The 24,110-nt window shown below is 38.8% G+C and overlaps 1 protein-coding gene across 2 annotated transcripts in view; it reads left to right on the top strand.

Moving 5' to 3' along the window:
- WDR33 (WD repeat domain 33) overlaps window positions 1-24,110 on the top strand; it is a 66,694-nt gene that overhangs the window by 2,051 nt on the left and 40,533 nt on the right. For both annotated transcript variants that reach the window (XR_011099539.1, XM_068692565.1), the window contains exons 2-7: window positions 15,225-15,449; window positions 16,798-16,866; window positions 17,307-17,411; window positions 18,089-18,184; window positions 18,667-18,818; window positions 20,576-20,673. Coding sequence is in view for 1 of the 2 variants with exons in the window: in XM_068692565.1 (XP_068548666.1) it covers window positions 15,246-15,449; window positions 16,798-16,866; window positions 17,307-17,411; window positions 18,089-18,184; window positions 18,667-18,818; window positions 20,576-20,673 (724 nt within the window). In the remaining variant the exon portion in view is untranslated. The remainder of the gene's footprint in view (window positions 1-15,224; window positions 15,450-16,797; window positions 16,867-17,306; window positions 17,412-18,088; window positions 18,185-18,666; window positions 18,819-20,575; window positions 20,674-24,110) is intronic.

Here is a 24,110-nt window from a genome sequence, read left to right as displayed (position 1 = left end):
TTTTTGACAGCAAAAAGAGGCTTTGATCAAAGGAGATGAGAAAGTTTCTGTTTTGTTTCCATCCCTGGCAGATGTCTTAGCCTTCTGAGTGATGTGAAAAAAAACAGGGAGAATACTTGGTTGTGTAGGGACATGAAAAGAATACAGCTTAACTTTTCACCGAGATAGTTCGGAGCAAAATACTTCACTTGTTGCATCTGCTAGCTGCAGGGTTGATATCTAGGGAATTTCTGTAGTTTGTTCATTAAAACTGAAACAGAAAATAGTTAGGATCTTGCCCAAATGTTACTCTAGCTTGTATTTTCAGGAAGCTAGTCATATCTTTGTGCAGGAATATTCTAAAAAACAAGTTGGAAAACTGTCTGTAGTGTGTCTGTGAATTTTCCCAAGTTTGTTGTTGATTTGCCATGTTTTTCTTGCTGTTATCGTATCATTTTGTTAATGGGAATTTAATGTAAAGGAAAAAAAACAGGTGCGCAGTTTGGCATGGTTAATGAAAAAAATTCATTGACAACTAAACTGCAGTTAAAGTGAATATTGCTAGAGCTTAATAATGGGGCGAGGATATGGTGAAGATCTTCCAAAAGACTAAAACCTTAACATTGCTGAAACTTTCTTTTACCTAGAGAATCTGTGAAAGTAAGAGCAGAGAAGTAGACTTCTGGTAACTAAGCAGTTCTTGGTTTTGTGTTACTCACTTCACTTCAGCGTTGAGAACCCAGTGTCCCGGGCTTTTAGAATGATACCAAATGTACCCGCAGTCCCTTCTTGCCCACTGGTGTTCAGAAACGACACTTGCTGGAATGCCATTTCTGGTTCAACCTGCTCTCTGCATTCTGGCTGGGTGGACCAGTCACTCTGTTGTGAAACTTGAAATGGGATACCAAGCATGTACTTACCAGGAAAGAAAGCAAGCCAGACTCTCTTGTGCGGTATTACTTTTGATAACACCTTTGGTATAAAGACATGGCGTATACTGTGATGGAAAGTACTGATTAAAATGGCTTTTCGTTTTGCGGTAGGGTAATATAAATTGACGTTTATAGTGGGGAAAGGTAAGGCCTGAGTGTGTTTAAGCATAGTAGGAGCTTGCATTTTTGTGGAGGTTGTGATTAGAGACATTGTCAAGTCTTCCAGCCCGTCCTTGCTGTTTTTTTTTCTTATTTTTTGTTAATTTCAAGTTTCTTGCTTTTGTCTGAAGGGGACTTGGTCTTCAGGGAAAAAAGAAAAACAAAACTCTAATCACCATGCCCAGACAGTCATACCTCTGAATGGCTTAAGCATAAGTCTGGACATACAACTTGAAACCTATGAAGTTTGTTATTACTATGTTCACAGAATCAGAATATTTTGGGTTGGAAGGGACCTCAAAGCCCAGTTGGTTCCAGCCCACTGCCCCCAGCCGCATCCAGCCTGGTCTTGGGTACTGCCAGGGATGGGGCACCCACAGCTCCTTGAGGCAGCCTGGGCCAGTGCCTCACTGTCCTCAGAGGGAAGAATTTATTTCATAAATCTGACCTAAACCTACCCCTTTTAGTTTAAAGCCATTACTCCTTGTCCTATCACTATGCCCCTTATCAGAGAGTCCCTCCCCCAGCTCTGCTGCAGTCCCCTTTAGGCACTGGCAGGCCGTTGCCGTGAGGTCTCCCCAGAGCCTTCTTCCAGCTGAACAACCCTGACTCCCTCAGCCTGTCTTTGTAGGAGAGGTGCTCCAGCCCCTTGATCATCTTTTTGACCTTCCTCTGGCCTCATTCTAATGCTTTTGTGTCCTTGTGCTGGGGCCCCAGGGCGGAGTGCAGGCTGCAGGTGGGATCTCAGAGGAGCAGAGCAGGGGGGGACAATCCCCTCCTTTGCCCTGGGGGCTGCACTGCTGGTTCAGCCCATGGTACAGGTGGCTGTCTGGGCTGCAAGCACACATTGCCGGCTCATGTAGAGCTTCTTGTCAACCAAAGTTGATGCATTCCCTCGAGCTGTTTTATGGTTTTGGTGTAGTGCCTTCTTATTTTAGAGTCATCACAGTTATTTGTAATGCATGCTCTGAATATGGAGGGATACTGGGGATTATTTTATGCTTTGAAAGGAAGCTACTTGGTATTGTTACTGGTTCCCTCCTACAATGCTACTCTGCCTCACGTTATACAAAGAAATACGATTCTGTGTAGTAAGAATGGTTCTGATCTACAAAGAGCATGTAGATGGTCTTTACTAGTAAAATAAAAATCTCATGTTCATAAAGGTACCTTGTTGTTCAGGAAGAATAAATGCTAACTTCCACAATATGGGAAAACCTACTAATAATGAATTGTACTGAGGAAGATACAACAAAATCTTGCCAGGAATTGGGCTTGTTTTGTTCTAAGCAGTTTCAGTAGCTGTTATTTGTACCAAAATTTCTCTCCTGCAGGAAGAAAGACTTACTCTACAGTATTAAACTTCGCTGTTGAATAACCCTGGTAACACTTGTTATACGCACATGTTGTTTAATTACATGGAAGTGCTTATATAAATGCATAAAATATGAAAATTGTTTTTTCATATTTTTCAGTCGTAAATGAAATGATTTGTTCCTCTCTGGGTGCTTGCATACTGCAACAAGCAACCTTGGTACATTTTTTCCTAACAGACTTACAAATTTATCTTCAGTTTAATTTTTTCATTTAAATGTGTTTTTTTCCATGCTGTTCGTCAAACTAAACACTTCATCTTTTCTGTTTACTTTTAATTAGTGAGTTCATTTTGATATGAAGAACAGTAATTAATCTTTGCTAAAATGATACATAGTGGATAATAAACTTTATTTTATATAAGCTTTTGTGGCTTTGAAAATGCATTCTGTTGATCTGTGAATTTGATATAACCGAGAATTTTTAGTGCTTTTAAATCATTTAAGTTTAATTTAAAAGTTAAAAACAATAAACTATGCTTTGCTGCCTCTTCTCTTAGTTCCAGAGTTCATGCAGCTTCCCAAGAAGCTGCACTGGGAGAGCATCCCTGTGAGTGAAGGGGAGGCTTTTTGGGGTAACTTCTATTCTGTCTCCATTTTCTGCTTTGGCCTCCACCTTATAAATGCTGGTTTTGGAGCAGTTGAGGCAGTAGGGAAAGAATTGGTGCTGGGAACCATCCGGCTCTGCGGTAGCTTTGGCTGTTGCTGTACTGAGTGGCGGTGACTGTGTCATGGTAGGCAGGCTGCGCTATTCATGTTTCTAACTAATACGGCAGCTCGGTCAGCTCTTCTGAAAATGCATCCCTAAATGCTTAAAAACATCTCAGTGCAGTAGCAAGCTGTAATTTAAGACAGTTGGTCACAAAACTTGGCTTTCAGATCGTGTAGTCCCTCCCCTGTAACTTTATCCGAAAGTGACTACCCCCAGTGGAGTAAGGCAGCAGGCTGAGCCAAAGGGGTTCTGCAACCACAAGTAGAGATGGCTTCAAACTGAGCTTCTTTTACGTGCTTCATGATAAGCGTGCAGCCTTAATATAAAGCACGCACTTGAATTAATCAGTGTTTCTTTGGTTTAAATGCTTGTTTGAGGTTTCCTTTGAATCACTTCCCCAAATCAAAAAGAGGCATGCAGCAGATGTTAGTGTGCTCCCGTGTAAAGGGAGGCCGGGGACTCGATGGATAACAAGCAGTCCGCAGGATTTTCTGTGTTTGGTTTAGTTCTGGTGTTTATTAGCAAGCTTTGGCAACTCAGCGATTTGCATTCTGCCGTGGGTGTGTGAGTATTTGTCAACAAATTTGAGTCTGGCAGGAGTTTTGGATCGGCACCGTAACGCCCTGGCACTGGGGGATGCAGTGCGTGCCTTGGCCTGGTGGCTGCGTGGTGCTGCTGCTGCCCTGTGCTGTCCTGGCCTGTCCCGGGGCTGTTTGTCAGCCCAGCTGGCGTTGCAGCCTGCAGCACTGACTTCCCCTGCTCCTCCTTTTCATTTGTTTCCTCATCAAATGTCCGTCTGTAGGGGCATTCCTGGAACTGTTAGCGAGTTGAGAAGATGCTTTGGGTTTTGACTAATGATAACAAAAAAAGGTTTCTCAACACAGTAGTTCCTTAAGGGGATGGCCAGTCTGGTCACACAAATCCTCTCTGGATTAAAGGAGGGGTATTACAGGGCGGGAACATGCAGCTGGGGGCAAGGCAGGACTTGATTTGGTGTCAGCAGCTTTAGGTTTGGTTCAGGTCATGACAGAACTTGATCTAAGCAATTCTCTAGGCTCTTTGTACTGAAGTTGACAGAGTAGTTATCGCCACGTTTAATTTGTGTGACCAGGATGAGGAGTTGTGCTTTTCCACATTGTTCTCCTTCCCCCAAACTCAATAAAATTAATTTCCTTACAAAATGCCTTTTTTTCTTTAGAGTCATGTTTGGAAGCAAATTGTTATGCTTCTTTGCAGAGACTGCTCACATTTTGTAGCAAGAAAAATCATAGATTGACCAAAACTGCAAGTAAAAGGGCTGCGCGCTCTGAGCCTTAATACAGCATACTCATTCTCAAATGTTTGTGCAGTTCCCAAATTGTAGAGCTGGGAGTTAAACTCATACTTGAGCCAGTCCTCAAACCATGTTTTGCAATCTCTTTCTGTTGGTGGATGCAAATATTTCTGTGTCTCAACAAATTTGAGCCTCATAAGCACGCTTGATCTATTTCTGGTAATATCTTGTGTAGAGCCTGGAGCAGTAAAGCTGTTGAGTATATAAGGATGGTAAGATGAAAATACCGGCCTAGAACTGCTGAGTGGGATGCTGGTTTTGCTAGGAGAGCTAGCTTATATTCTCAGGGCAGGTGATATGAAGTAGGAAAGAAATGCCAAGGGATTTTAGACCTTTGGAGAACTTAGTTTGCTGACCTGTGTCTCTCTGGGGATGTGTTCTCTTACTGAACTGCTGTTCTCATGGGGAGCTTGATTCTTCTTGTAACTAGGGGAATTGCGATTTGGCAACCTTAAAGGCTTTGTGCACAACTGATATATGTGAAATTGCATTTTCTTTACCAAAAAATGTGTTGGTGGAGAAGATGAATGTCTGTGCTTCTATTGACCAACACTAAATGGTAAACACTGCTTACTATACTAGAGAAGCTTAAATGCAGTGGTTGAGCAGTGTACATAAAGTCACGTACAGGCTTTGTAATCACACACAGGGATTTGTGAATCATGAGGAAGGGCATCTGGATGAGATGATGCCTGTGTGATTTCAGCTAAAAGAAAACGTATTTCTAATTCACATTTGTTAACATGGTTTTGTTTCTGAATTTAGTGTTTAGTAAAAACGATGCAATTCTGTTCGTTCAAGTGATTATAATGTAACCACATGAACTGGGCCTGGCTCTTTTTGTGCTGAGCTAGCAAAACTAAATGTCTTGTTTAACAAAATAAGAAAGTCTACAGTGCATAGTTGAATTTGCCAGAGCTGCCAGAAGTCTTAAATTCATGTTTGAAGGGTGTCATCTCTTTTTATTTCTTTGAGAAAGAGTGACTATAGAAAATAAGTGACCTGAGACTTAGTTCAAACTGTATGACAGGATTGTGTAATACCAAAAATAATATTTACAGAAAGAAACAAGTCTTAAAAAAACCTGAAATTAGTTATTTGGGGGCTCAGTTGTGCAAGTATGTGGTATATACATCAGCCATCACTGTAGAAAGTGTGTTCAGGGTTCCTTGATAGGAGAATCTCCATGTTTGCTGTTTTTAAACAGGCGTGTTTCAAATCAAGCTGCTTGGAAGGGCTCAACTAATGTTATGCAGACTTGCAGACACACAGAACAGAAGATTACAATTATTATTATTATTATTATTATTTTTTTTGCTATGGTCAGCTTCTTCCTCTTCAGATAGTTTCTAGCCCAGCAAGTAGCAAACAGGGTTTATACATCGACCTTCCACAGCAAACTGGCACAAGTTTACAAATATGCTAGACTTAAATCTTAAGTGGAATAGGTAATGGGAAACTGAGCGCTGCAGTTCTGTCTCTATCCATGTAACTAATGCCACGGTCATAACTTGACTTGATCAGAATAATTCAGAAGTGTTTTTTGCACTGTTTCCATAATTTAGGGTGTTTTTGGTTGGTTGTCATGTGTTTTTTTTTTTTTTTTTCTTTTGCTTGTTTGTTTTTAAACTGGCTTTCCCTGACTCACCAGTAAGTTAACCCTACAGTGCAGCGTGGGGTGTGAATTTCTGTAGCAGGGTCTGTAGGAATTGTTTAGCAACATTGCATGATTTGGTAAAGTTTGAACTGTTCTCACCAGTTCCTCTACTCTTGACTAAACGTGTTTCTTCAATAGCTGTGTTGGGGCATAGCAACTGAAGGTATTAATTTGCATTTTTTCCTGCTTATTTAACTGCTCCAAACTCTGGATTTTGGTCTGGGGAGGGACAAAAACAACTCTGCATCTCTGATGTATTTTTTTGTGTGCATCTACTATACGTTTTCATCAAGAGAATCAAAAACCTTTGAAAAAATCTCCTTGGGTATTGCTAGAATATTCCGGTGGGCCAGCATGTTACAGGGCATTTATTCTGCAGTGTGGCAGAAGCAGTATTTAGAATCTTCTCGTGTTGGCTTCACGAGGTAAGGACGTGTTGAGAAGATGGGGGCTCTGTCTTGCAGTGGTCTCTGCTCCTGGATGTGAGTTAGCCAGGGTGTAGACATGGCTGGGGAATGATTTTGAGCATTAAAATAGACAAATAAAATTCTTTTCTCTTGCAATGTTCTGTTGAAGTACAAAATCTTTTTGGAGAGAGAGGTAGAAAAGAGTTTTTAATTACAGTTAATAACTACTGAAAAAATCTCATCTTTTACTTTTAGTTGAGTTTATCACGATTCTCACTTCCTCTGTAAATGCACCTTTTCTTCACGTGATTACAAATGATAGCGTTGTTTTGCTTCCTCCTGCTGTTCTTGAGGACTTCAGTTTCTTAGTAATGGAAATTTAATATGCTGTTCTTCTGTTTTTATTTGGCAAAGAATCTGGTATGGCAAACAGCACTGCAGAAGACTGGCCAAGTAACATGAAGGAAAGAGGAGCGTTCTCTGGGTCACCACATAGATTTCCGTAATCCTTTTTCTTTGCTTTTAGCATTTGCTTTTATGTAAAAGCTGTACAAGTTATGGGTGTGTTTGCTAACTCTTCAGTGGAGAAAGGTTTTGAAGGACAAATCATTGTAAAAAGTTCCAACTTGTTAATTCCCAAGTCTTTAAAAAAAAATAAATAAATCTTCGATATTTTCTTGTCATTGAAGTTGCAATTCTTAGGGGTTCAAATACTCAAGTTTAATATTTTTAAAATGTTTGGTTCTGTTTCATAGTGAGAACAGCATCGGACTGTCATTACATGATGTAGACTTCATTTATCAGCTGAATCTCAGTAGATTGTTCCTGAATCAAAGATAGCAGCAGCTGCTGTGTTTTGTCCTGCAAACTGCTGTAGTCCCGCTGGTTCTTTTTCCCCTGCACTGATCATAAAGTTCTCAGAGGACTTTTTGTAGGATTTCTTTTCATTATTTTTTCCTGCTTTCTGCTGATTGTGTGTTTTATAAAATGAGGGCTTGAGCCTTTATTAAGGTCTCTCTTGCCAGGAGCTGTGTAGCCAAATGGAAGCACAGCGGCTGTATTTCTTCCTGTGGTGCCTAAATCCTAATTTGTCTTTAGAATCCAGAAAAGTTCCAGTTCAGTCTTACGTGAGATGAGAAGGAAAGATGATGACAAGCTGGTGGTTTGGGAGTTTACATACCTAGACAGCTCTTGAGTCGAGGGAGACCTAGGAACGCTTGAGGAATGGAGCAGCAGAAACCTTGTGAAGATGAGCAAGGAGACTTCGGGGTCCTGGCCTTGTGCTCTTGTGCATTCCTACCAGACCCAGCTGTGTCTTTTTAATTTGTTTCTTGCTAAGGTTATCATTAGCTCAGGAAGTCTAGATATAATGCCTAGCTGAAGAAGAATATCTTGATACTTAGGGTTAGCAAGCATGAAAGAGGTCTGTTGTGCTTTTAAGTTGTCTTTCCTTTGCTGTTTTTAGTGTTGTCATCCTGTGTTAAGTGATATAAAAGTCCAAATTTTGTTTCCTAGCAAAGTAAGCTTCAGAGCAAAGCAGCATCGGTAAACCACGTGTGCATGAGAACAAAGCTGGACAGCATTGCAGCCAGTTAAGATGAATTGCTATTGTATTAGTGACTCACAGTGGTAAAAGAGACAGACTGGGTTATAATTTAAATGCAGCTCTTGTCAAATGCCACGTAGAAGGCAAGATGAAGGAATTAATTGGTAGTTCAGAGAGGAAGAATGTTGTGTTACTATTAAAACTGATTGAAGTATTGCAAGTCAATTTTAATTTATGGCAAAACTAGCAGATCAGTAACATTGAAACCATAGGAGCAAAACAAATCCTGTGCATCTTCTAGCTGAAGTCTAGTGCAGCCTTGCCAACATCCATCCTTGTTTGAAGTGCATGACAGGAAACTTACTGTGCAAGTCCCTTTTGTGGGGTGCAGAAAGGGAGTTGTTCTGGGGCATCTGACTTAGGGAAGCAGTTTTCTCTCCTGTGGCCAAAGCAGTAAAGCAGGAGATGTCTCTGGAGTCCAGTGAACTGAAGTACTTTGATTTTTTTAATAATGTATTTATGCACCAGTCTTCTGCAAATGACATGTCTGTTCAGAATGAGTCAGGGGTTTAGTCTGAGCATAAGCTGAATTACATCTAAGATCTTCTTGGTTATTTGGTATTTACTTATCACTCGAAATGCAGATTTTGAAGGAACTGTTACATGTACATGTAAGTTAAGTGCGGCTGAGCAGACTCAACTGTTCAAGATCCTCAGGTTAACAAAGCCTGGGAGACACTTCCAGTCTGTAAAGTTTTTTCCCTTTGTAGCCCATTCTCCCTTGGGCTTTTAGATGTCTTCATTTCAGATTATCTGCTTGCATGCTTTCTCCAGTGTTCCAGAGAGTCTTGGGGTTTGTGTGTTTGTATGTAAAACTTGAAAGGTGTAGGGCTTCCTTTGTGAATCAAATGCTGACACTGCTTCTCCTCCTGCAGAGAATAAATCTTCTGAATCAAAACCATCAAAATAATTGTATTTTTCCAGGTCTTGCTCACAGTGTGTGTTTTTTTTTGTTTTTTTTTTTTTTGGTATGCTAGAAATGCTATGTGTTCGATTTCGATTGTTTCAGACTCTGTCATTTGTTTATATGTGTTTGGGGTGCGTGCATACAGAGCTGAAATGAAGGGGAAAAAGCTGTCAATGTAGTAAATTCAGGGCTGTGTATGAAACAGATATTTCAGGCCTCTCCAAATAGGAAGAGGTTGTTAAGACTTTAGGGCAGAGTAATAAATTTTGAGTTGGTCAACGGTGACTTTATCAACTTCCTTATTTTTTCATGCAGATGTAGGAGATGATATTTTATTATTTTACATCTGTTGGAATAGAATGGCCGGGACTGGAAAAGCTACCAAATCCTTTGCCCCCACTTTGTATGGTCCGAATTCAGACCCCATTCTTCTGGAAGTTCTTGTTACAGATAGAAGTATTCACTCACTGCTCTGTTCTATGTATTACGAGTGGTTTTAAAAGCAGCAGAGCCCTGGGGAAATCCTGTGAAAATGTTGATTAAAAGCAGTCTTGTATGATATAGGTCACTATTTCTGTCTTCAGTTTTGTGATTCATGTTTTAGGGACACTTTTATTTAGTTTCATTATAAATTTTATTTTAAATATTTTTTTCTATTTATAATAAAAATTTATAAATTTTATTCAAAATTGGTGTGAGATTTTAAAATACTCAAAGGACAGGAATTTTATGCATTTTCTCCTGTTACTGTAGGTTTTTTTGTCTTTTTTTTTTAAAAAGCATGTCATTGCATGGCCATGGGGCTACGTTGGGCAAACTTGTACTGTACTGTTGCATGTCAATGACCACTGCAAGCTTTTCTTATCTCTGCATTGTATGCTCTTTTTTTGTCAAAAGTCCTGTTCTGTTAAGGAACTACTTTTGTGTTCCTGCTTAACATAGCCAGTAACTCCTGGGAAAGACACCAGCGAGGTGTAGAACTGCAAATCTGTGCAACACAGGAGCTTTGGGTTGGCAGTGACCTCAAAGACCCCTGCCCATGGCCCAGGCTGCTCCCAGCCCCATCCAGCCTGGCCTTGGGCACTGCCAGGGATGGGGCACCCACAGCTGCTCTTGACAGCCTGATCCAGGGCCTCACCACCCTCACAGGGAAGAATTTCTTCCTGTATCTAATATAAATCTGCCCTCTTTTAGTTCAAAGCCGTAACTCCTTTCCTGTCCCTGCACTCTACCGTGCAAGTCCCTCCCCAGCTCTCCTACGGGCTCCCTTTACGCTCTTGGTTTCTGTGAGGTCTCTGCGGAGCCTTCTCTTCTCCAGGCTGCCCAACCCGAACTCCCTCAGCCTGGCTCCACAGAGAAGTGCTCCTGCCCTCTGAACATTCTCATGGGGTCTTCTCCTGGGCCCCAGAGCTGAATGCAGGGCCGCAGGGGGGGCGTCTCATGAGAGCAGAGCAGAGGGGCGTGATCCCCTCCTGCCCTCTGCTGCTGTTGGGGCACACCAGGGTACGGGCAGCTTTCTGGGCTGCGAGCATGCATTGCTGGCTCGTGGTCAGTTTTTCCCTAAACACCAACCCCAGGTACTTCTCCTCAGGGCTGCTCTCAATCCACTAATTGTGCGCAACATAATGTTATTTCTATTATTATGAAAAAATATATTTTCTATTATTTTAATTATTTAACTATGAATTAGTTATATTTGTGTTATTATTTTATTTATTTTATTATTTTTAATGTTACCGTTAAAAGGTAATAAAAAGTACTGTTTAAATTGTTTGAGATTCTTGAGTGCCTCACACATTTGTACCCTTTTCAGACTTTGGGTAATTTTTATACCGTAAATGTAATGAAGCATTTTCCAATAAAACAGGAGATTGAAACACAAAGTAGTTTGAGGAATGGGTCAAAATAACATATTCTTTATTAGCTCTTTAAGCTAGCATCCTTTTTTCTTCATATTTTTTTCCTCTTTTTTTTTTTTTTCCTGTGGAATTTTGTTTTGCACTGTGAAGGAGATGTGATCAATCTTTTCTTCAGAAAAATTGCAACGTGGAGCAGAATCAAAGTTACCTCTGCTGGGAAGGTTTAATTCATCGGCAGCTGGATCAATTGCTTTAAGCAGATTTCCAGTGTATCTTCAGGAAAGTGTAGTGGAAGTTGTTGTTCATGCTTTTTTTTTTTCTTTTCAGCATTTCTAGTAATGTGTATTTCTAACATTTGTAGATTATAACCATATCTGCTTCAGCAAATGAAGTAGGGGAGATGCAAAAATGTTGATTTAATCTTTTACTGGGGTTTGTTCCCTCTTTAAAGGAAGAACTACTTTCAGAATGCCTAATTCAGGTAATTTAAACCATTAGGAAGACAGTTTGCTTCAAGATTAGATGACTTGCAAAAACAAAATCTTTTTTTATCTAACCCTCCCCCGGTAATTTTGTGCTTCCAAGACAGGCTGATGAGTCTCACAGTTCGAAGCCCTTAGCCATGGTGGTTTGCTCCATTCCTATGTAGTGGAGAGTAAAATGAGCGGTATGAACGTATCTGGGTTTTGGTCTTTAAAACTTGAAACATTTTGCTAAAGATGGCGGGAGTAGCATGCATCAGGAATACGTTCCTCCACGTAATTCTTTTACAATGGGAAGAAGATTCCCAGGTAAGGAAGAACACTGGATGGTGAGATCTAGAAAGAGGTTTCCCAGAAATAACATGAATGTTTCAGGAATGGGAAGGACATGGAAGTGCCCGCTGCTGGTCTCCAGAGCAGAGATGAATGTTGTTTCAAAGGATGAAAAAAGGGAGAATGTTTTTGGAATGCCTTTGCTTGCAAAGTTTCAGCACCGAATAACGTGTTGGACTTGGTCTGATGTTTGTTATTTAGATGTACTTAAGGGTTTCTTAATGCAGGGTGTTGGTTATTCATCATAGGATTTTTGAAACTGGACAAGCACAGCTGTTAAACCTACAATGTATAACTGCTGCTTTCTTTCCTTTTAGTAACCTTTCTCCAGTCAAAGGAAGTGGGCATTACTGATGTGTTGAACAATGACTCGTTATGCTGACTTTGCACTGTGGGGCTATCTTGTACTTTCTGCCTGGGAAAGCTGAATTAGTTCTTCTATAAAAGTTTTCTTTTTTTTTTTCCACTGAATGACCTGAATCATACTTTGGACTCCAATGTGCTATTGCAATGCAAATAATGAGTTAATTTTCACTATTTGTTATACTGCAAAAGTGTTTTCCTTTAAAGTTTGTTTAACTTTACAGACAGTTTTTTAGCTGATACAAGCAAGCTAAGGGAGAGACTGTAGAGACATTGGTCTCAGAAGCACAAGACAAGTTAGGGTACTGGTAGCTTCAATATTAAACTGCTGTGTTTGTCTGACTCCAGTAGGAGTTCTTGGAGGTGAATGTTTCGTTTCGATCTGGTAACTGACTGCAGAGGATATACACACACCTGCATGCTATAGCTATGACATATGCAAAGATGACTTGGGTGTAAGGATATTATGTGAATAAAAAACATGATATTTGAGGCATTATTAGAAGGATATAATTATGAGCAGCTGGGTTAAATCCTTCTGTAAATTCATACAGTTTGCAACTGCATGTAGGAAGCTTTCTGTGATGGAGGCAGTGATCTCAAAAGCTGGAGAAAACATGTTTTTAAAAAAGAACATAAAGTCTTCATTTCCTTAATCCTGCATCATCTTGTGTTTTGTCACATGGTTTTGTCACAACCACAACCTCAGTGAGCAGGGCCTAAGTGTGAAGAGGTGTAATTAACATTCACATATGTCTTTGATAACCATAAACCTTTGTTTCCTCTGATACTCCTGTTAAGTGAATGGTGTTTGCAATAATCTAAGCCAGAGTCTGCTTGCAATAGCTTTGGGAATGTCCAGTCTAAAATGGCTCACATAGCAAATGTTTATTTAACTACACTTGAAGGAGATTTTTTTTCAGGAGATCTGTTTTTCTGAAATACGAGAGTGACGGGTGAATTAACCTGTTGCTTTGGAGCATTTCTCTAAGAAGGCATTTTTATATAAAGTCTTCTTGCAAATACCTGATCAAAGTGTTTTGGAAGCTGCAGCATGTGTGTGTCTGCATTCTTACTCTTGGTTCTTGAAATTCATTTTTCCATTGCCTATAAGGGAATACAGATATTGTGTGGGTTTGAAAAGTTACTTTTTTTTTTCCTGGCTTAAAGGTATCTTCAGACTTGAGAGTAGTTAGAACTGGATTTTTGTTTCTAGTTTTATTTTCCTAAGAGTTGTAGGAGAATCTGAGATAGCGTTGGGGTACTTGGCAGAACTTTCTCACTCAGGAAGTACGCCAGGAACTTAATGTTTCAGTAATGGTGTGGTGACAGTGAATGTTACTAGGTCTATCTCCAAACACTGTATCTTATTAGGCTGCTGGCTACTGAGCAGCTTTCAGGCAAATATGAAGGCTTTTTTATGTAAAAGTTCTTTTTCCAGTTACACAAATTGGTCTAATAGAAGATGCTATTCCTGCCAACGGTCTTAAATTTTTTGACCTCATTTAAGGAAATGTCATTTTAGATCAGACTTTTGTCTTCATAGCTAACAGCCAGATGTCATCGTTGATGCGTGTTGCTGTTCACCTGACGCACATTCGGTCAGCAGTAGGAAGGAGCGTGTGACTTGTAGGTTTGCAAAGCCTGTGCAGTGTCAGCACTGCCCCATACCAACAACCGCGTGTTGGAAGGGCAGCCTGCACCTCGGCGCTATTTCATACCCTCTTTTATATCTAACGCGTCTATCTTACCTTTATTTCGCTGTTTAAAAACTTGAAACATTTTCCAGTTACTGAGATTAAAAAAGGCAAGATAAAGCTGTAAGCTCAGTGGTTGAAATACCTTTCCAGCTCCCTCAAATTGAGGGTCTGAGTACTTTAAACAGGAAATTGCATTCATGGGCGTACAAGCAGATTTCAGTTTCTTGTTCTGAATTCTACCAGTTCCATTTTCATTCCTTTTATTAAACGTGCACTGACTCTGTAAGCATGTTAGCGTTAGTGCAAGTAAGGCTTCTCAGCATTGTTTGCTTTCTTCAATTTATTTTGGTTTAAAACTAATGCTAAACTACAACCTGGGGACAGAGGAGTGCTAGCTGAAAATTAAGTTTGAGTTTTCACTGGTTCAGCATTTGTCATTACTTAATCTGAAGTCAGTATTTACATTAAAAACAGTATATTTTGTAGTTTTCAGCTGTGAGGAGCTTGCTATGGTATCACTTGGAGATTTTACAGAATTAAAAATTACTTTTAGGCTAATTTTTCTGTGTCAGAAAAAAAATCTGTATTGCTGCTGGTGATGAGCAATGGCATTTTGCATCACTAGATTTGTACATTATTTTTGTTCTTATTTTTATTGCCTTTTTTTCTGTCCCATTAAACCTTCTTTATTTCAACCCACATTTTTTTATTTTTTTATTCTTTTACATTTTTTTCCCTGTGTCTCTCCCTCATCCCACCTGGGATTGGTTGGTTGGAGTGAGTGGATGGCTATGTGGTGCTGAGCTGCTGGCTGGGTTAAACCTCAACAGGGGCGATGTTTGGTTATTCTTAGAGCATCTTGAAAATTGCATCATTGATTTATTTTACAGTAATGGCATTGAAAGCGTACCTTAAGGCAGAAAGTTATCTGTGGTGTGTTTATGATAAACTATGTAAAGGAAATGCAATTTTATTTTTGCATCCTAGAGTAAGATTTTAGGGCAGTCCTTTAAAACTTCTTTCCTTGTTAATAGTTTAAATGGCAAGTACCATGGTGTTTTCTGCTGTATACTGAATCTGAAGTGTCACCTTGTTTGGAAGGAGCTGCTTGTTTCTTGCCTGTATTATTCTTATTGAGGACATCCTTTTCCTGCACAGTTAAGCAATAATAAAAGAGACTTAATAGCGATCAGTTGCAGTACAAAATTCCTCTCAATACTTGTTCAAAGCAAGTTGATCACTTTAAGGTGAGTGATATGTGACACAGAGGAAGAAAAACACTTGTTCAGAGAACGCTGCAAATGTAACTTAAAGAAGTCCTGTTTACTGGGTAGAAGCATTATTTATACTTAAGTTATTGGAAGTATTAATATTGCAGCTTTATCATTATTGTGTAGTAACCTATTGTTTTCCTTTTTTCAGTCTTTCAGAAACAAGACAGCCATGGCCACAGAAATTGGCTCCCCGCCCCGATTTTTCCATATGCCGAGGTTCCAGCACCAGGCGCCTCGGCAGTTGTTCTACAAAAGACCTGACTTTGCACAGCAGCAAGCAATGCAACAGCTTACTTTTGATGGAAAACGAATGCGAAAAGCTGTGAACCGAAAGACTATAGACTACAATCCCTCTGTAATTAAATATTTGGAGGTTGGTTAATTTTCTGGTTTTGTTTGAAAAACATTTTTCCTTCATGAAATGTGGAATTCCATTTTCCAGATGTCTGTAGAGCACTCTGGAATATTGAGATATCTCCTGCTGCATTTTCAAACTAAGTGACAAATGCCTGTAAACTTGGTACAGGGTGAACACACGTTTTTGGTCATTCCTAATAAAACTGCACATATACGCAACTGGATTTACAGTTAAATTGGAAACATCAATTTTAACATTGTCTGTCTTGGAATTACAACTTGGGAGTGCATATGAATGTCTTGTGCAATGTTCTGAGTTCTTGGTGGGCACAACTCAGTGTAAACAATGTAATCATTCTTTTATTTTGAAATAAAAAGTTCTTGAAGTGGGAAATAAACCATTTCCCTTTGTCCTCCAAAACCAGATCACCATAAAATGTATTTTCATTTTAGTAAATAACACTGTTTTGAACTGTGGTCTCTGAAAATCCTATTCTGTACTCCTAAAAGACAGAGAGCAACTTTAATGAAGTTTTCTGAAGCAGTGGTTCTGTGAAAAGTGATTATTTAGCTTTCCTGATGGGGTGGTATACATTTCTTCGTAAATAAAATTCTTTGATCAAGATGTACTCTACAAATGCTGACCATTAGCTCAGAAGACAGAGAATCAAATCTGCAGATAGAGGAATTGTTCAAATCTCAACAGCAACATTGCAAAGGTGTGATGAACTGAATTTGGTCTGCTGTGGCCAGTGCATGATTGTAGTTTGTAGATGTTAACAATTCAAAGATTTTTGTATTACTTAAATTTATAAGTTATTGTTTAAGATCTGTTTAAATACCAAATATTAAAACATTCTTAATATTTTAGGAATGCCCCCCCCCCCCCCCCCCCCCCCAAAAAAAAAAAGGGGGTGGGGGGTAGGTTGAAAATTCTGAGACTTTTCTTCTCAGAAAGAGTAGTCAGGCATTGGGACGGGTTGCTTGGGGTGGTAGTGGTGTCGGGGTGTTCCTGGGGCTGTTTAAGAAAAGGTTGGACGTGGTGCTTGGAGATGTGGTTTAGTGGGTGACATTGATAGTAGGGTGATGGTTGGACCAGATGATCTTGGAGATCTTTTCCGATTTTAATGACTATGTAAAATACTTTTAAAAAGTTGTTGTTGGCATGTCAAATTTAACATACACAAGGTATTTTTATCACTGGGTCTTTTAAGTTTTTTGCATTTCAATGCTATGTTATCTTTACTTGATGCTTAGGCCACTGTGCTTTGGGATTTGCCAACCAGGCTGTCCACACGTTATTTTCTGTTGTTTAACAGTGAAGTAGTGGTGATATGAACTAGAAGTTGTTTTTTTCTTTCCAGAATAGAGTATGGCAGAGAGACCAGCGAGATATGCGAGCAATCCAGCCTGATGCAGGATATTATAATGACGTAAGTAAAATCTTTCTTCTGAAACTGATGACGTTCTGTAGATAAAATTGGTCCAGAAAATCAGAGCAACTCTGCCTGTCAGCTGAGATTATCTTTCTGTCCACAAGAGGTCTCAAATATATGAAGGGAGTCTTCTCCTTACATTATTTTGTTCTGTTGAAATCTGTCCATGAGAAACTGCAATTGGGTAGCCTTTTAATTTATGACCATAAACTCTCATAACACAATGAGCTCAGTACATTGCTCTTGAAGATGCTTGTTCTGCAGATTAGAAATGGTAAATCATACAGACTTCTGTTTCATACAGTCTGCTTCCATGGACTTACTCCTGATAATATTCCTGCAACTGAAAAACTTGCTTTTCTAGAAATGGGTGTTGAGAATGCATGCTTTCCTTTTAGTTAGAAATGTCACTTCTAAATCTCTTTCTCTTTTTGTAGTTGGTCCCTCCCATAGGAATGCTGAACAACCCTATGAATGCTGTAACAACAAAATTTGTTCGGACATCTACTAATAAAGTAAAATGCCCAGTATTTGTTGTCAGGGTGAGTATAGTGTTGGATTTACTTAGTTGTATTGTCTTATTTTAAGGTTGTGATATTCTTAACTGCAGAGAGAAACAAAGGATCAGATCAGTTAAAGCATTTTCAAATAAAACTAATGTAGGATACACGGATGACTACTGTGCCTACTTATAGGCTTTTTGTGGAGGATTTTAGGAAACTAAATGGTAAGGTCTGAGTACAAAGTACTTCTTTCAGAGTTTGGGGTGCATTTAATCTTTTTTTCGGATTGTTTTGGGGACTAGTAATCAGATAAAAGGCAGTTAGGTCTTTGTGCACCTTGACTCCTGTAGCATCTTTTAACAACTTTTCCATTATGTCAGCAGTATTGTTTAGTATCGTCTGCTAGGAGTGTGTTGATGCCAATAAACTGTTTCTTCTCTTTGGTTAAATTGTTGGTGGTGGTTCGACAGCAGGCTAGCTTTGTTCTCTTGTTACAAAATTCAAAAACTGGTTTCTGCATTTTTGTCTATTTTGCATTCACTAGCCAATCACTTAGTAAATACTAGTTCTGAAATTCCCTGGAAGAAGCTTAAGATTTATTTAGAGGGTTGTGAAGAAATGCTACAGTTAAATCTTTAAAATTTAATTTAAAATTTAAATCTTTAAATTATTAAATAAATACAGTTAAATGCACAGTTAAATCTTTCTTTTTGCAGTGGACTCCTGAGGGGAGACGCTTGGTTACTGGTGCATCTAGTGGAGAGTTCACATTGTGGAATGGACTGACTTTCAATTTTGAAACAATATTACAGGTAAATTCATCTGTCAAGGTCTCTGTGCATTTCCTTGAGGTCCCAGAGCATGTTTTGGGGAAAAACTTTTCACCTGCTCCTCATCGTGGGCCAGTGATCTAAGTGTGGTAATGGAAGCCTCAGGGTGTTTTGTTGTTGTTTTTTTTTTAATTTTTATTTTGCTCTGACCTTATGTCAGACTGTGATGCTTCTCATTCCATTTCTGTATGCTTTACTAACTGTTCTCAGGGACTCACTACTCATACTAAAACAACATAATTTGGAAACAAAATGTATATATTCTTTATTTAGAGGGCAGTTGTATACAGTACAAGGGAATGTTTTTTTCCCCCAACAAGAATTTATTGAATCTCACTGGATCGTTACTGTTTTCATTTTTTTGTTTAATCTGTTTAAGTAGGAACTTGTTAAAACTTTGATGTTTGTTTGGGTCAGACAGTATTTGAACAAGTTTGCTAGATGTTTTGTTTCTGAATTTACAGGCTCACGACAGCCCAGTAAGGGCTATGACTTGGTCACACAATGATATGTGGATGCTGACAGCAGACCATGGGGGATATGTGAAATACTGGCAGTCCAACATGAACAACGTCAAGATGTTCCAGGCACATAAGGAGGCGATTAGAGAGGCCAGGTTTATACACAATATACCATTTTCTGTAGTACCTATTGCGATGATTAGACTGTTCTCTAAGTGTATTCTGGGTGAAGAAATGCATGGGTTCTGTCAGATTCTGGGAAACTTCCTGCACCACATAAACACAATATTTTCTTTTGTTTCCACATTCTCACCGTTTTGCTGGCACCTTTCTGAACTAGTATTGTCCCAGTATCCGCCTCTGCAATATGTTAGAGATGTATTTGTCTGCCGCATTTTGCACTGGTATTCTTTTCATTTTTATATGGTGACGATGTGTATCAGTTATTCCTTTTTATACGCACTGTGTAAGACAACAATTTCATTCCAAATAAAGAATTCAGTCTTTAATAACGTAACTGAATAAAATATAAAGCCTTCAGAAATAAAACACCTGCATAGTTCTCACAAAATAATAAAACACTAAATAAAGTGAAGAACTGCTTGGCTTGGTGAAGCCAAGACTTCCAGTAATACTAAATACCAACGCAGACTGCCACATACAGAAGTCTAATGTTAATACTGAATGGGTTCTTCAAGCCTGAAACTGTAAGCAAGCCATTGAAAAGAAGACCATAGGATATTCTCTTTGGTTCAGTGTTGATGCCTCAGATGTGCAAATGTCTATGCATATAAAAAATGGAATCTAAAGTGATACTATCAGTAAGATGTAAATGAAGGGTGTCTCTAAAGCAAACCTGCATATAATCTTTAATAAGATACGGAAGTAGAAGAACTGTTTTTAAAGTAAGACTGAAGAGAAGCTGCAGACCCCAAATGAAGCTAAAGCAGTGATTCTTCAGGTTCAGGTGCTGGCCCTTGGTGGTAAAGGTTCACTGCCACTAAAACGTGTTCCACTAAAGTCACCATTTTTCTTTGATAGGTGTAGCATTTTCTGTTAGTTTGGTTATGAAAAGTGCTTATGTTGGATTCAGTTACTGTCTGACTATATTGTGGCCATACATTGAATTTCTCTACTATTTTAAGCTCTCTCCTGATCATAAAGATCCTAAGATTTCAAGAGGGCTCTCTCACGGACTTTCACTGCATCAGAAAGGGAGTGAGTGCTGTCAGTTGCTGGGGATGTTCTGGCCTTAATCACATGGCTAAATAACTCCTTGCTTTTCCAGTGACTTCCATCAAGAGATGTTGACTGCTCAGTCTGGAAGCTGCTTCTGTGTCTGTAGAAATCTTTTCAGGGTGTCAATGGGGTTGGCAATAGAAGGGATATTTTTCCAAATTCCATTTACAATGAGTTTTATGTTTGTTTTATATATTGTTTTTTTCCAACTAGCTTTTTCCTATGACCAGCTTTCCCTTATTTTTGCTTTTCTGCTGCAAAATACCTGTGGCCGAAGAGTTTTTTCCCAAGAACTGTTCTTCTGTGCCTCTACACAGTGTCACTTTCTATTGGTATTGCCAAACATGAAAATCTAGGGTGACAGTTCCCAAGTCATTGGCATTGCTTCTCATGCTGCAGAGAAGGCACTACTATACGCAGTCATAGGTAGGAAGGTGCTAAGAATAAATTCTGGAGTTCTCATTTCACCGGGGACTGCAGTGCAATAGTAATCCTATGCTAAATTCATGTCTTGTGATGAAGTGGCAGGCACCATATTCACTTAAAAGTCCCTATGTTCAAATGCATCTTTCAGTGTATAACACCTTACAGTATAATTTTGCCCTGTCTGAGAAGCATAGATAATCTGTTAAATGCTGACTTCTTTCCCCTGCTGTGTGTCTTCATGTAACAGTTTCTCACCCACGGATAATAAATTTGCTACATGCTCTGACGACGGCACTGTTAGAATCTGGGACTTTCTACGTTGCCATGAGGAGAGAATTCTTCGAGGTATGTGTACCAAAAGTACTGATGGGGTATTTCAGAAGGGGGAAAACCTTTTTTTAACTAGGTGTTCACAGTACAAAAATACCAGCTTGTCTACATTTTTGTTTTACATCCCTATCTTCAATCCTCCAAACAATTTTTTGTTTGGCTGCTGTTGTAGGTGCCTTAAGCTCAGACCCGCAGTTCACAACGACATTACTTTGTTTACTGTCCACTTAAACTCTTAACGATGGGGGTGGATAGAAGGACATTTTTCTACCCCTGTTGCTTTTCTAGGTCAGCAATACATTTACCTTTCTCCAGGCTTCAATCTTTGTGACCGCTTTTCCTTCAGAGCACACATTTTCATGTTGAGGATTCCATGCTTTTCATGGGAGTGCCTTTCATTCTGATTTACGTGGAGGCAAGGTAGTCACTATTTCTCAGTTCTTAAGAGGAGAGCTTAGAGAAAACAACTGCGTTTTGATTGCATCATGCATAGCACATGCAAAGGATTTTTCAGTCCAACATCTGTGTACGCTAACTTCTGGTGCATTTCCGCTGATTGTGTAGAGCTTGCTCCCTTTCTTGCTGCAGTCTTACTGAATTGCAAAAATAGGTTTTGACAGCTATTCCTTTCTTGCAGAAGATGTCAAAGGTATATAGGAGGAGGATATATAAAAGGGTACCTTGAGATTGGGGACTGTAGGCATGTAGATAAACTGCAAAGAAGATATGCAATAAAAACATGGAATTATGCTTGTAGGTGTTTGAGCTTGTTCACTGCTTTCCCAAACTAAGGATTTTTCTTTTCTCTTATGAAATAGATCTCTTTCTCTTGACTCTTAAGCTCTTCCTTTACTAATGCACTACTTTCAAACACCGCCACCTGGAAAAGATACTGCGCTCCAGCATTCTTGCAACAATGATTTTCTATTGGAAGCTGTGTATAGGCATTACTGTAGACATGTTCTTTACAGGAGCTACCAAGCAAATTTCTAGGTGGCATCATTTAGATTCATTATTCCAAAAGCACTCAAACAGTATTGGGACGTTCTCCTTGAGGCTTTACAAAATGTCATTCTGCACTATACATGCTCTGTATCCTCCTCCAGGTTTGTACTTAACAACACATTTAAATTGTGTGGAGGAAATGGGGATTGCCTGCATGCAGAGTTGTCAAGATTACAAAAAACTCAAATTCTGCTACATTCTTAAAATGTTCTGCATAAAGTAGAAGGAGTAAAGCATTTAATTTACACCATAGAAAACAGAACTTACACTACATTTCCTTCTGTTACATGGTGTACTTGAACGCTGTGACTACATCTTAAATAGAATTTTGCTTTAATGTCTTGTAGTTCATATATATTACCATCTACAATTTTTAGTTGGCAAAACAGCTCTCTAAAGAAAATCTTTGTGGGTACATTGTACAAGTAGAAGCAGTGTACTTTGTTATATAAGTTGGAAATATTTCCAAGACTTCACATCTCTGGATAAAATTAGACAGGCCAGGTTACTTTGTTTCTGCTGTTAGATAAGTAAGGTCTGACAAGTAAAAACACCAAAAAACAAAACAAACACAACCAAACAAAAAAAAAGAAACAACCTACAAACACATACACTGGGTATTTGGGGAGTATCGGGGGGATGTTTCTGTAAAACATACAAGTTTAGTTTTGGCTTTATTCCCTAGCACTATTTAAGTGATCAGAAAACGTATTTGAGAGAGCTGTATGGGAAACACTTAAATAGCTTCCTTGGTGGAAAATACTTTCGTTAATTATTCAGAATCTAGTGTGTATGGCTTTCAGAAACTGATCTTAAGCTTTTTGCTTCTCCACGTGCATTTTGCCTTTAGGTAATACACTGCTTAGTACAGCCTTAAAAATCTAAATTATTTTGTAATTGCCCTTCCAAAGTTACAGTGATCTGCAAATTAAAATTCTGGTGGAACTTCACTATATTACATTATGTACAAAAAGTGTTTATATCAAATACCCTGATAAATAGTTTTTATTACCTTCACAAACCATGTTTCAGCTGTTCTGGTTAATATTGATGCTGTGAAGTTTAAGTTATACTACAGTATAGTTCAGATAAGCTTCACTTAGTATGTTGTAGTACTCTTCAGGTTATGTCACTCAATTACAAATTCAAATGAAATTGTCAATTTGCAGTCACATTCACAAAAGAAGAAAATGTATCACTCAAGGATAAAACAAATATATTGGTCTTTGTACTTCTCTGTTTCTTAGCAACCAATTAAAGAATGTAGTTTAAAAAGGCAGACTTAAGAACTGTAATGCTAGAGAATGCTTTTAAAGCAATTCTACAAAGAATTTTAAAGGTAGTGGGATAAGCTTTGGTATAGAAAGGAAAATGTTCTGCGGATTTACTATAGACACTTCAGTTTGCACTGGAATCAACTGATACAATTTATTTCCATTATTCAATGAAATTGTTCCCTTTACTCAAAAGCAGTCTAAACGAGCAAGTCTAGTCATAACTTCTAAGGGTTGAGAAAACAAATTGGAAGCGGTAAATTATGTGGGACTTCTTGTTTTAGAGGTTTTGCTGGAGTTCTTTCAGCTCTCTGTAGTAGGCTATGCAACGAGCTAATAAATAATACATATGAGCTAAATCACTCATTAAAGACGTTTTCAGCATGAGGCAGAACATTTTACCTGTCCAGCTTCCATTTTGGTCAAATTGAAAACAAACAGTGCACCCTGTCTTGTTCTTCATGCATAATGCCAGTTCTGGATCCTTTTTCTTTAATCTTCCTTAGAGTCCCTTTGCTGCCTAGCTTTTCACTGATTTATGTTGCTTTCCTGCTGTTTCTACCACCATGGCTTTCTGTATGGGGGTTTTCTGTTTTGTTAGAAGTATGTGCAAATCAATCAAGCGACTTTTTACTAACGTGAAAAAGTAAATAGGATAAAAATCTTCCATTCTTTGGGGGATCCTTAAGTCAGTCATCTTAAAGTGAATTACCTTAAAAGAGATTGAAGGTGGGGGAAATGGCATCATGTCAAAGTCACATACCTTCTTGTTTCTCCTCAAACTGATTGTGGTCTGTCTTTTCTATTGAAGCAAAGCTTTTATTCTAATTGTGTAGCAGTAGCTTCTGGCTATGTTACTTTCTATAATGTTATTTTAAAATGATGGTAACAAGTATATTTGGTGTACTTCCTAAAAAGCACTGGTAGGAATCTAACTCGTTGAATTTATTTTATTTTATTTTTTAAATACGAGGACATATAAAGCAGTCAATGGAATATCAGTATGTTGTTTTCCTGTCAATAGTCTGTGGCTCTGAAGGGCATTTCCTGTAATGACACATAACAAAACACTGTTCGATCTTCAGTCTAAGCAACTGCAGTGAAGTTAATGCCAGGACTCATATAAACAGTTCCCATTCTGTGTGAACTTACATGTCAACGGCTTTTAATAGT

Source organism: Anas acuta, chromosome 9 (genome assembly GCF_963932015.1).
Source record: "Anas acuta chromosome 9, bAnaAcu1.1, whole genome shotgun sequence".
NCBI lineage: Eukaryota > Metazoa > Chordata > Aves > Anseriformes > Anatidae > Anas > Anas acuta.
The sequence above is the reverse complement of the archived record's forward strand: the minus strand, read 5'-3'. Positions and strand labels throughout refer to the sequence as shown.